At 35.6% G+C, this 12,271-nt stretch overlaps 1 protein-coding gene across 7 annotated transcripts in view; it reads right to left on the minus strand.

Moving 5' to 3' along the window:
- Positions 1 to 2,184: 2,184 nt before the first annotated feature.
- Positions 2,185 to 12,271, minus strand: part of SS18 (SS18 subunit of BAF chromatin remodeling complex) — an 89,246-nt gene continuing 79,159 nt past the window's right edge. For all 7 annotated transcript variants that reach the window (XM_042961386.1, XM_042961385.1, XM_042961382.1 and 4 more), the window contains one exon: positions 2,185 to 3,961. In XM_042961386.1, coding sequence (XP_042817320.1) covers positions 3,935 to 3,961 — 27 coding nt within the window. In that variant the 3' untranslated portion in view covers positions 2,185 to 3,934. The remainder of the gene's footprint in view (positions 3,962 to 12,271) is intronic.

Consider the following 12,271-nt stretch of genomic DNA (forward strand, 5'->3'; position numbering starts at 1 on the left):
TATTTCTAAAACTATTTTAAAAAAGGAAGTTACAATATAGTATAGGTAGTATATAATTCCATTTTTTGTTGAAAGAGACAAAACAATTAACAGATGTTGGCTTATGCGTGTATAATCAAGCTGGAAGAAATATATCAAACTTTTTATAGCTATTACCTTTAAAAGATTAAATTATGGAGCATGTTTACTTTTTGTGTAATCTATTTTTGCTGACTTAATTATTTAACGTAATTTTTTATTAAAAAATTTTATTTTTTAAGTGTTTATTTATGTTTGAGAAAGATATATAGCTCCATATCCAAATATTAATCCTATGTCTTCTATATATTACACATCTTCAGTCTTTTTTTAACTTAGGTTATGATGTCTTTCATTGTATTAAAGGTTTAAGATTTTACATATTCAATTTCATAGCTTCTTGCAACTTCCCTAACTTGCAAATTTATTTTAAAAATGTGAGTTTTTTTGCTTCTGTTTTTCTAAAATTGACTGAACACTGTAAGGTTTAGAGCTTTCATTTTTTTTTTTTATAGTGGGGGAGAAAGAGTGTGGGGGAGGGCCAGAGAGAGAGGGAGACACCAAATCCAAAACAGGATCCAGGCTCTGAGCTGTCAGCACAGAGCCCAATGTGGGGCTCGAATCCACAATCCATGAGATCATGACCTGAGCTGGTCAGGCTCAGGCACCCCACAAATGATTTTTTTAAATGAAAGAAAAAGCAGTGATTTATTAATACAAGTTTTGAGACGGTTTCTAATTAATAGTGAAATTAAAAAATTTCAAGAGCAGGAAGAATTCTAGTAGCAAGGTGTTTTTAAAAGAGTACAGTTGACCCTTGAACAACAAAGGGGTTAAGGGCACCAACCCCCTAACATAGTCAAAGATCCATGTATAACTTTTGACTCACCAACAACTTAACTACTAATAGCCTACTGTTGACCAGAAGCCTTACCAATAACATGAACAGTTGACTATATTTTGTGTATGTATTATATACTATATTCTTACAATAAAGGAAGCTAGAGAAAATGTTAAGAAAATCATAAAGAAAATAGATTTATAGCATGATAATGTATCTATCAAAAGAATCCACATGTAAGTGGATGGACTCATGCAGTTGTTCAAACCCATGTTGCTCAAGGGTGAGCTGTTCCTTATTTAGAGGTACTTAGTGAAATAATTCAAGGATGTAGTATTTGCTTCCATTTCTGAGTTGAAGTAGAGACAACACAAGATTAGCCATGGCTTCCTAAGTTAGCCAGTAACCTATGTTAAGTCACTGGTCCATGGGGCTTGTCATAACATACTCTCTACTTTGGCATATGTTTGCATATTCCATTAAAAAAGTTAAAAACATGTGCCAAAAACAATGTACCATCACAACTCTACAGAATAAGATATTCTTAAACAACTAAACTAGCAAAACTGAATATTATTAAATGTTGATCAATGATCACCATGCTCTTTACTTAGCAAAATTTTGTTTCTAGAATTTTATAGGATGGTATGATATTTCTTCATTATAATACATTTTGCTAAAATAATAACTTCAGCTTTAGGGAATATAGTCTATATGGAGATGTCAAGTTTGGTAGAAAGCTCCTGGTAAAGTTACTCTTTAAGAAGAGTAGGCATCGAAGGAGTACGGTAATTTTTGTCACCACCAATTAAAAACTTTTATGAAATAGGACTGTTATAAAACAATTAAACCTTGCAAATGCACTAGTCTCTAGGAAGAAAGTCCTGGAGGAAATTCTGCTTATTAAAATTGCAATTTTAGTTTCCATTAAAAGGAGAATAAGACAACAGAAGATGGGTTGGCAAGACAAATTATTTCTTAATGTCAGTTGAGCTTATTTCCAATGAGATAACAGATCTACACCAGGTTGGGTTCAGTACAATTTTGTCTCCTCAACTCATTTATCTAATTCAGTCATCTTGATTATAGCCTCATGGACTTCATTTTCAGAGAAAGAATTCTATAACAAACAGCCCACACAACATGCTGATTACTGAACAGTTAATTCTAATTAACTTGGGCATGGCAAGAGAATTTTGATAAAGTCCTAGAATACAAATATAGTCCGCTTATACTAGACTAACTTATATAAAAAACCCACAGCAAAGTCTCCAGACAAAACAAGAGAGTCAAAGAGATCTAATTTAAAGAAACAAATGAGAAAATTAAAATCACAAATAATTTATTCTTCCGTTAGAGTTGATACAGTTTTAAATAGCAACAAAGTACACAGTGGTGGAAAATTGGCACAGAACCTATAAGCATTTTCAATCACAATAAGGCTGTCCATGCTTTATCTGTTCAAACTTGATGTCCATTTTCTACTGACCAAGTTGAAAAAATTCTATTCTGACCTTAAAACACACACGCTCTCTCTCATACACACACAGAAACACATTAAAATTCCTTTTGATTACAGTATATTGAGAACAGTACATTTTGCTTATTCAAATTTATGGCACCCCTTCTGTTTTGTTTCCAGTTAGAAGTGGGAAAAACCAATTCAATTATAAAGAATACATCTTATTCCCTGGGCATAGGCAACTGTGATGAAAATAGCAACTTACCTTTGGGCTAGATGTTTTCAGATTATGCTTAAATAATTGTGGTTATAAACTTCACAATGCATGATTTCCTGCCCAATGCAATATCCCTGAATTTACCTAAAATAATCAGGCACAGGACAGTCTCAAATATGATTAAATATGCCATGCTAACAAAGTGATCTAGACTGCAACCTTTATGCTTTTAATACAGATCAGAATAAACCTCATCAATAAGCATTTTCCTAAACATCTCTTTGTGTTATATGAACCAACATAAAAAAGGGAAAAACTTAAATGTGTCCTTTTATAAATGGCATTATTTCCAGTGAAGAAAGTTGAAATAAAGGTTTGTAAAGTCTTCCGAACTATTCTATTTTATAAACCAATTATCCTTCTAATGTTAAAAAATAAACTTACTGGATCAGTGTTGACTCTTCTTTGATATCATTTAAAAAATGCTTTGATATTATTCACTAAGTTCCCTGATTATTCAAAGAAAGTAAAATTAACACTTCCATTTTCAGTTATTGCTATTTTAGGAGAGAATTACCACTTCATTTACATGAAACTGCTACCTAGATTCCTCAGATCCCACATGAAGTAATTCTTATTGCCTCACATTTTAAAACTGTATTATAAATGATCTTTATAAAAAGGTTTTAATCCACAAAACTGGAAAGCTTTTAAAAAAATGTCTTTTTACTCAAAACTATCACAGTGCCCTTGATTATCTCACAGATAAAAGGGATCTGAATTTCCTCTAAAGAACTTAACAGTGGACATATGGTGTGCTTTGTCTTCTCCCTCACCTTTATCTTTTATAGTACACCATTTTGAGACCCACACAATCAAGCATCCACCATGCTCCAATCCACATCAACAGAGGATTTCTGATTCTGTCCAATGCGTAGTGTACCGCCTTGCATATTCACATGAAATAAACATAATATACAAAATATTGCTGCTGTAAAAAGTGTACATTTCCCTCATCCCCTTACAAAAGAATCTGTGGAAAAGTATTAAATTCCCTTAACCTTCATAAACATACAAAGCTGTTCACACCTTTCAGTCTGTAACAGTCCATTTGAAACACAGTTCCCAAATCATTGCAAATTGGTTATGTCATTGTATTTTCTGTCCAATGTTGCCATCTAGAGTAGAAATGTGAAATCAAGAGTATTTTTTAGCTACTAAAGCCTTGTTACAACTAAGCCACAAAGGCTGCTTACTGGTGAAACAGCCACTTATCCACAAGGTTTTTCCAAAAACTAGATGGAATGGAAGGATCTCTTCACACAGAGGTGTCCACAGTGCTGAGGTGACAATATGGCTGCTAATAGATACTGGCTATTGGAATGTAAGTACTTTTTCACTGCTGGTAATTTCCATACTGTCCCTAAAAGATAAATTTAAAAATGCAATTAGATAATGATTTGACCATAATTTGACCATAACAGTTTAGCATAGAAAATTATAAATAAATCTTAACACTGTCATACTACAAAAGCAACTTTATCAACAACAAACAGAAATTGTTATATATTTAGTACACAGTATCTCTGTAATTGCTCCAGATATTACATTCAATTGTAAATGGATTTCAGAGTCTTTGAACCTAGAATAGTACCTGTCACATAGTAGGAATTTAAATGTTTAGTGAATTTTGTTGGAACTCTACTGAGCAAGAATGAATGAGGAGTTCTGGTTCTGAATCCTGATGTGGTTATGTATTGTGTATTAATTATGTGTTAGTGTAACAACTTTGTGACTGTTTACCTTACTATAATTACTATTATGAATTAACATCAATGGCACCTGTAATAAGTAGCAGGGATGGAAAGGCACCTGGGAGATAAAGAGAAAAGAACCTTCCATCCATACTGAAGAAGCTTGGCTTTTCCCTGAGGCCAACAAAATGTCAGCAAAGGCATTCAGACAGGCAGCTGGTACATAAAGTCAAGAGAAGTGTGTTTCATTTTTTTTTTTAATTTTTTTAATGTTTATTTATTTTTGAGAGACAGAGAGTAGGGGTGGGGGAGGGACAGAGAGAGAGGGAGACACAGAATTAGAAGCAGGCTCCAGGCTCTGAGCTGTCAGCACAGAGCCTGACACAGGGCTCAAACTCACACAACAGTGAGATCATGACCTGAGCCAAAGACAGACGCTTAACCGATTGAGCCACCTAGGTGCCCCTTGATTTTGTTGCTTTTAATAAGGTAAACTTGAGCCTGTGGGCTGACAGGACAGAAGAGAAAAAAGAGTACAGATAAAAAGAAGTGATAAATGAGGTAGAATTCTACAAGGGAGGTAAAAAAACATGGTAGGGTTAGATTTTGGAGAAGAGAAGGAACATCTCCTCCTTGAAAAGGAAGAAGAAAGGTAGAAGAGAACCTACTTTAAAAAGATTTATTAACTGTGTTTAAAAGAGATGCTCATAAAAGCACCTATTCTCCAAAAACAGTACTCATAGGAAGCACATAATCAGCTAATTGTTTCCTTTGGCTAAATTTCCCCTTCCAAGTCACATTATTTTATTTCAAGAAAGATTCTAGGGGCTCAGTCTGACTCTTGATTTCAGCTCAGGTCATGATCTCACGGTTTCAAGAGACAGAGCCCCGTGTCAGGCTCCGTGCGCTGACAGCTCAGAGCCTGCTTAGGATTCTCGCTCTCCTTTTCTCTCTGTCCCTCTCCCACTCATGCTGCTCTCTCTCAAAATAAATAAATTAAAAATGGATGGAACTAGAGGGTGTTATGCTAAGCAAACTTAGGGAAAGACAAATATCCTATGACTTCACTCGTACGTAGAATGTAAGATACCAAACACAAGGGAAGGGAAGCAAAATATAATGTATATAAAATACAATATAAAAACAGGGACAAAACATAAGAGACTCTTAAATACAGAGAACAAACTGAGGGTTTCTGGAGGGGTTGTGGGTAGGGGGATGGGCTAAATGGGTGAGGGGCATTAAAGAAGACACTTGCTTGGATGAGCACTGGGTATTACATAGAGGATGAATCACTGGAATCTACTCCTGAAATCATTATTGTACTATATGCTAACTTGGATGTAAATTAAAAAAAATAAAAAATAAATAAAATGTTTTTAAAAAATTTAAAAAAAGAGAATGTATTCTAGAATTAAACTACTTCTATACCTTAGGATAGTACCCTAAAAGTTTATGTTTCTAAAGAAGAAGATATATTTGAAAATCTCTTGAATGCCACTCTGTATCTAATGGAATCATGCCCTATAAAGAGAGTTAAGTATTTTAAAAATATTAATGTACTTCCTATAGTTATATTCAGCAAAATTTAAAGTTAGTGCTCATCTTGAAATATTTATGGGTAGACTATCAAATCTAGAATTTGTTTCAAAATACTCTTAAAAGAGGGGCGCCTGGGTGGCTCAGTCAGTTAAGCGTCCAACTTCGGTTCAGGTCATGATCTCACGGTCCGTGAGTTCGAGCCCCGCATTGGGGTCTGTGCTGACAGCTCAGAGTCTGGAGCCTGTTTCAGATTCTGTGTCTCCCTCTCTCTCGCCACCCCCCCCGCCCCCCGGTTCATGCACTGTCTCTCTCTGTCTCAAAAATAAATAAACGTTTAAAAAAAAAAATTAAAAAAAAAAAAACTCTTAAAAGAAAAAGGTAGCATGGGAGGTATAAAAAGCAACATTAGCAAAATGTTGATAATTTCTGAAATTGGTTGGTAGGTATACAGGGATCCATGATATCCTCTCTTTTGTATTTGTATAAAGATTCCTATAATACAAAGTTTAGAACAAGAACTAGGCAGTCAATGCTTAGCATCTAGGAACGTCTTATTCAATTGCTTAACTCAGCATAGTATTTAGATAATCTAAGTCCCAACTCCATTGTTAACTTTCTGAGTCTAAAAATGCTCTTTGAGACTCAGTTTCTTCACTTAAAATGTAAGACTACTAACATCTCCATCTCTAGATCTTAATTTTCTTTCCATTCATGGTGACATTAATTCCTACCTCATCAGTTTGTTAGGGTACTTAAATAAGAGAGGACATTTTAAAAATTATAAGGTATCATAAATAAGCAAGCCTCAATGCTGGAGGGAAGAGCTCCCCTAGTCAATGTGTGTAATGAAGTATTAATGATGAAAGTGATTACACATATTATGAATCATGTGAAAGCAGAAGAGAGGTTAAGAACTTATATATAAGTTCTTATATATAAGCTATATAAATATAAGCTATAATTTATCTACTATATTATGAATTACTTGACAGTAGTGAGGTCTTAGCCATCCTTATACCCCAAGTACTGAAGAGTGCCTGACACTAATTTATAAGACTTCTTCAATAATGTATGCCAAATACTTTATTCAACCAATTACAAACATTCACTGAGCAACTATTATATGCTCATCACCATAATAAATTTGAAAAACAGGGAAGGTAAAACTTAGAAATAAATAAAGTACAATGATAGAAGTTCTACAGAGTTCAGAAACGAAAAGATTAGGGGCGCCTGGGTGGCTCAGCTGGTTAAACATCCAACTCTTGATTTCAGCTCAGGTCATGATCTCACAGTTTGTGAGTTCAAGCCCTGCATCCGGCTCTGTGCTGACGCGCGGAGCCTGCTTGGGATTCTCCTCTCTCTCCCTCTCTCTCTCTCTCTGCCCCTCCTCCACTCATGTTCTCTCTCTCAAAATAAAGAAACTAAAAGAAAAAAAAGAAATGAAAAGGTTAACACAGCTAAAATAATTAGAAAAACATTTCAGAGAATGTAGAAACGTTAAGAAAATAGTAAAAATATGAATAGCAGAGAAAAGAAAAAGGGGTATTTCAAATAAAGGAGTAGCTAAAGCAAAGGTATGATGGAAAAACGGGTAAAGAATGCTGAGGCAAGTAGGGAGCAAAAAAGGAATATACAATAATGAGAAGCAGAAGCTAGTAATTACTTGGTAATACAGAACCTGGAGTAACAGAAATAAGTCTGGCTAATATTAATAATAGCTAACTCTTAATATATCTCAATAACTAACACCTTATACACACCTTGGTGTGCCAGACACTAATAAATGCTTTGTGTCCATCTATAACCTATACAGTAAATATTATCTCCACTTTATAAATGAAGAAGTTGCACTGAGAAATTAAGTAAGTTGACCCACACTTGATCCCACTGCTGGGATCAAATGAAACCACAAGCAAGGCCAAAAAAGTATACTGTATATCTGCAACCATTAGCAAATTCTAGGGTTAAAAGTATGGGTTTGGGAGCCAGAAACCAATTTCCACTACTTAACATGAACTAGGATGAACTCCACTACTTAACAGCTTCTTGCCCTTGAGAAAGTTACCTATCCTCCTTTCCTCGATTTTCTCACCTGACAAGGAAGAGTGATCATACTCTCCACCTGAAAAAGTTATTACAGAAGAAAAACCTGAAAATGCTCTTTGGATTACTCAAGAACTGACATTGCTGGAGACAGCTTATGAAAGTGAGTTCCAGTCAGTACAGGTTCTGGTCACTCAGAATTTGCCACCCAGCTGTACCACTTCTTGGCTCTGTCATCTTGGGTAAGTCACTACAACTCTCTAAACCTCAGTTTCTCTATGTCTGCTTTTTCAAATTTTTTTTTTTTAATTACAAAATTCCTCTGATTAGAGTGTAAAGAAATAATGAGAAAGAAAGACAACAGAGTGGAAGGATTCTGCCGTGATGAAGGTAGATGTTGATGGTCTCAACTAAGATAAGGCAGTGGTTACAGAGAACTGGATGGATTTAAGGATGTATTAGGAAGGAGGATTAACAAGATTCTGTCATGTATAAGATGGAGAGAGGGAGGAAGACTTAAATATCAAATATGGCACCTGGCATTCTAACTTAATAATACCTCTCTTCTTTGATAGAGAATATAGAAAGGAGGAGTTAAGTTTGGGTAGAAAAATTATGAATTTGTTTTGGTTATGCTACATTGATATACTTATGATACATCTAAGTGGAGATGTCCAGTAGGCATCTGATTTTGAGAAGCAAGAGTCAGACTGGAAATAGAGATCTAGGAGTCAACGGCATGGTAAACTGAAACCATGTGAGTAAATGAGATTATCTAGGGAGAGTATATTGAATGAAGAGTCTCTAGGCTAGAAACCTGAACAATACCAATCATCTTTAAATTTCTTCCTTTTAAATGTTTTTGAATGCTTATTTATTTTTGAGAGAGGGAGAGTGACAAACAAGAGTGTGAGCAGGGCAGGGACAGAGAGAGAGGGAGACACAGAATCTGAAGTAGGCTCCAGGCTCCGAGCTGTCAGTACAGAGCCCAATGCAGGGCTCAAATCCACAAATGGTGAGATCATAACCTGAGCTGAAGTTGGGACGCTCAACCGACTGAGCCACCCAGGTGCCCCAAAATTTCTTTTATTCATCTAATCAAATAAGTCTTAAAATTATTCTGTCACAGTACTTTTTAGGGATCCCTTCCTCTTCTCTCTCTCTTTCCTTCCATTCCTTTCTTTCAGTAGGCTTCACGCCCAGCAAGGAGTCCAACACAGGGCTTAATAAACTCATGACCCTGAGACCAAGAGTGCGATCCTTAATCCACTGAGCCACCCAGGCGCTCTCTTTCTGTATTCTTATGATCACCATCCATGTTTAGGAAGTAAAGGCCTTATTTATTCACTTACTTATACTTTATTTATCAGTATCTACTGACTACTTGAGATGTTCTACTAGGTGATGGAAAGTCAAAAGTGATAAAAAATAGACATGGTGCTGTCTTTAAAGGACTGACATTCTAGGGGAAGGGAGCATGAAATATGTAATATATAATCTGTCAATGGAGATATATGCTATGTTGAAAAATTTAAACATATAACATAATTAATGAAACTTCCCGACTAAAATGAGGAACAAGGCAAGGATGTCCCCTCTCACCACACTTTTACACCACTATACTGGAATTCCTGGGTTATGCAATAAGGGAAAGAAATAAAGATATGCAGATGACATGATCATCTAAGTAGAAAACCCCAAAGAATCGACAAAAAAAAATCTTCTGAAACTAAAAAACAAGGATCACAGGATACAAGGTTAATATATAAAAATCAATCATTTACCTATATACCAGCAATGAACAAGTGGAATTTGAAATTAAAAACAGTACCATTTATGTCAGCACCCCCAAAAATGAAAATCAGATACAAATCTAACAAAATATGTATAAGATACATATGAGGTAAACTAAGAAAGTGATGCAAAAAATCAAAAAAAAACTAATGAAGAAATGTCCCACATTTATGGATAGGAAAATCAATATTATTAAAATGTCAATTCTTCCTCACTTGATCTAAAGATTCAACAAAATCCCAATCAAAATTCCAGTGTTATTTGTGGTTACTGACACATTGATCCTAACGTTTACAGTACAAGAAGTATAAGACCCAGAAAAGGAAACAGCCACACAGTATTGAAGAAGAACAAAGCCAGAGGACTGATACTTCCGACTTCAAGACTTACTATAAAGTCACAGCAACCAAGACAGTGTGGTACTGGTGAAAGAACAGAAAAGTAGATCAATGAAACATTACAGAGAGCCCAGATATCAACCCATATAAATAAACTGATCTTTGACAAAGAAGCAAAGGTAATACAATGGAGCAAAGATAGTCTTTTCAACAGTGTTAGAATAACTGGACATCCACGTGCATGACTCAAGACACAGATCTTACACCCTTCACAAAAATGAACTCAAATTGGATCCTAGACCTAAATGTAAAATACAAAAGAGTAAAACTCCTAGAAGATAACATAGATGAAAACTTAGATGACTCTGGAATTTGGTAATGACTTTTCAGATACAACACCAAAGGCACAATCCATGAAAAAAATAACTGGTAAGATGGACTTCATTAAAAGTAAAATATTCGACTCTACAGAAGACAGAGCAAGAGAATGAGAAGGCAAGCCATGAAGACAATACAATATTTGCAAATGACACATCTAACAAGGACTGTTCCCCAAAATATACAAAGAATTCTTAAAATTCAACAATAAGAAAACAAACAACCCAATTAAAAAATGGTCCAAGACCTGAACTGACACCTGACTAAAGATATAAAGGTGGCAAATAAGTGGATACGAAAAGATGTCCACATCATGTCATTTACAGAAACGCAAATTCTAATAATGAGATACCACTACACACCTATTCAAATCGCCAAGATCCTGAACACTAACAACACCAAATATTGGCAAGGATGTGGAAAGACAGAAACTCTCAATAAATGCTGCTGAGAATGCAAAATGGTAGTCACTATGGAAGACAGTCTGGCAGTTTCTCACAAAACGAAAAGACTCTTACCATATAATCCAGCAACCATGCTCCTTGGTATTTATCGAAATGAGTTGAAATTTATGCCCACACAAAAACCTGCATACGGAAGTTTACAGTTTTATTCATAATTGCCAAAATTTAGAAGCAACCAAGATGTCTCTGAGTAAATGGATGGATAAACAAACTGTGGTACACCCAGACAATGGAATATTACTCAGCCCTAAAAAGAAATATGCTGTCAAGCCACAAAAAGTCCTTAAATGCATATTATTAAGTGAAATGCCAGTGAAATGAAAAGGCTACATACTACCTGATTCCAAGTACATGACATTCTGGAAAAGGTAAAAATATGAAGAGATCACTGGTTGCCAGGGGTTAGGGAGGAAAGAGAGATGAATAGAGGGAGCAGAGGAATTTTAGGGCACTCTGTGTGATACTATAATGGTGGATATATGTCATTATACATTTATCAAAACCCATATAATGTACAACACCAAGAGTGAACTCTAACGTACACGATGGGGTTGGGGTGATAAAGATCTCTTGATGTAGGTTCACTGACTATAACAAATAGAGCACTTTGGTGTGGGATATTGACAGCAGGAGAGGCTATACATATATAGGTTATGCCCATATATGAAAACTCTCTGTACTTTCTGCTGCATTTTGCTGTGAACCTAAAACTCCTCAAAAAAAGAAAGTCTATTTAAAAAACAAATTAAAACATGGGGCGCCTGGGTGGCTAAGTCAGTTAAGTGTCCATCTCTGATGTCAGCTCAGGTCATGATCTCACAGTTCACGGGATCAAGCCCTGCATCAGGCTCTGCGCTGACAGCACAGAGCCTGCTTGGGATTCTCTCTCCCTCTCTTTCTGCCCCTCCCCAGCTCAAGCATGCACACACACGCATGCTCTTCTCTGTCTCTCAAAATAAATTTAAAACAAGAATTAAAATGTTTCCAGTCAAGATGGACCTCCAGCATGAAACAACCAAAAACCACTCAACACATATGAAATAATCCTATTCAGGACACAAAGTAACAAAGGACACCAATCTGAGAAACTAGGAACAAATGAGGTGAGCCCTCTGTATGTTTTACTGCACTGACAGTCTCTACACTGCAGTGTGTGGAGTGAAACTAAGGCTGAGTCTGAGTTAGAGAAATAAAGCTTAGAGTCTGGAAAGAGAACAGGAGCTAGATTCACAGGATCAAGTACCAGAAAGGAAAGAAATGCAGAGAGAGAGAATTGTGGAAATCTGAAGAGGAATTCTCTTGAGTATTCAAGCATAGTACTGATATGCAAATGTATGCAAGGAAAAATACCAACGCAAGGATTAGGGGAAACAATACTTGGCATTCATAAAGAAATAGTGCTTATTCCCACCAGCCA

The sequence above is a fragment of the Panthera tigris genome, chromosome D3 (genome assembly GCF_018350195.1).
Source record: "Panthera tigris isolate Pti1 chromosome D3, P.tigris_Pti1_mat1.1, whole genome shotgun sequence".
Lineage (NCBI taxonomy): Eukaryota > Metazoa > Chordata > Mammalia > Carnivora > Felidae > Panthera > Panthera tigris.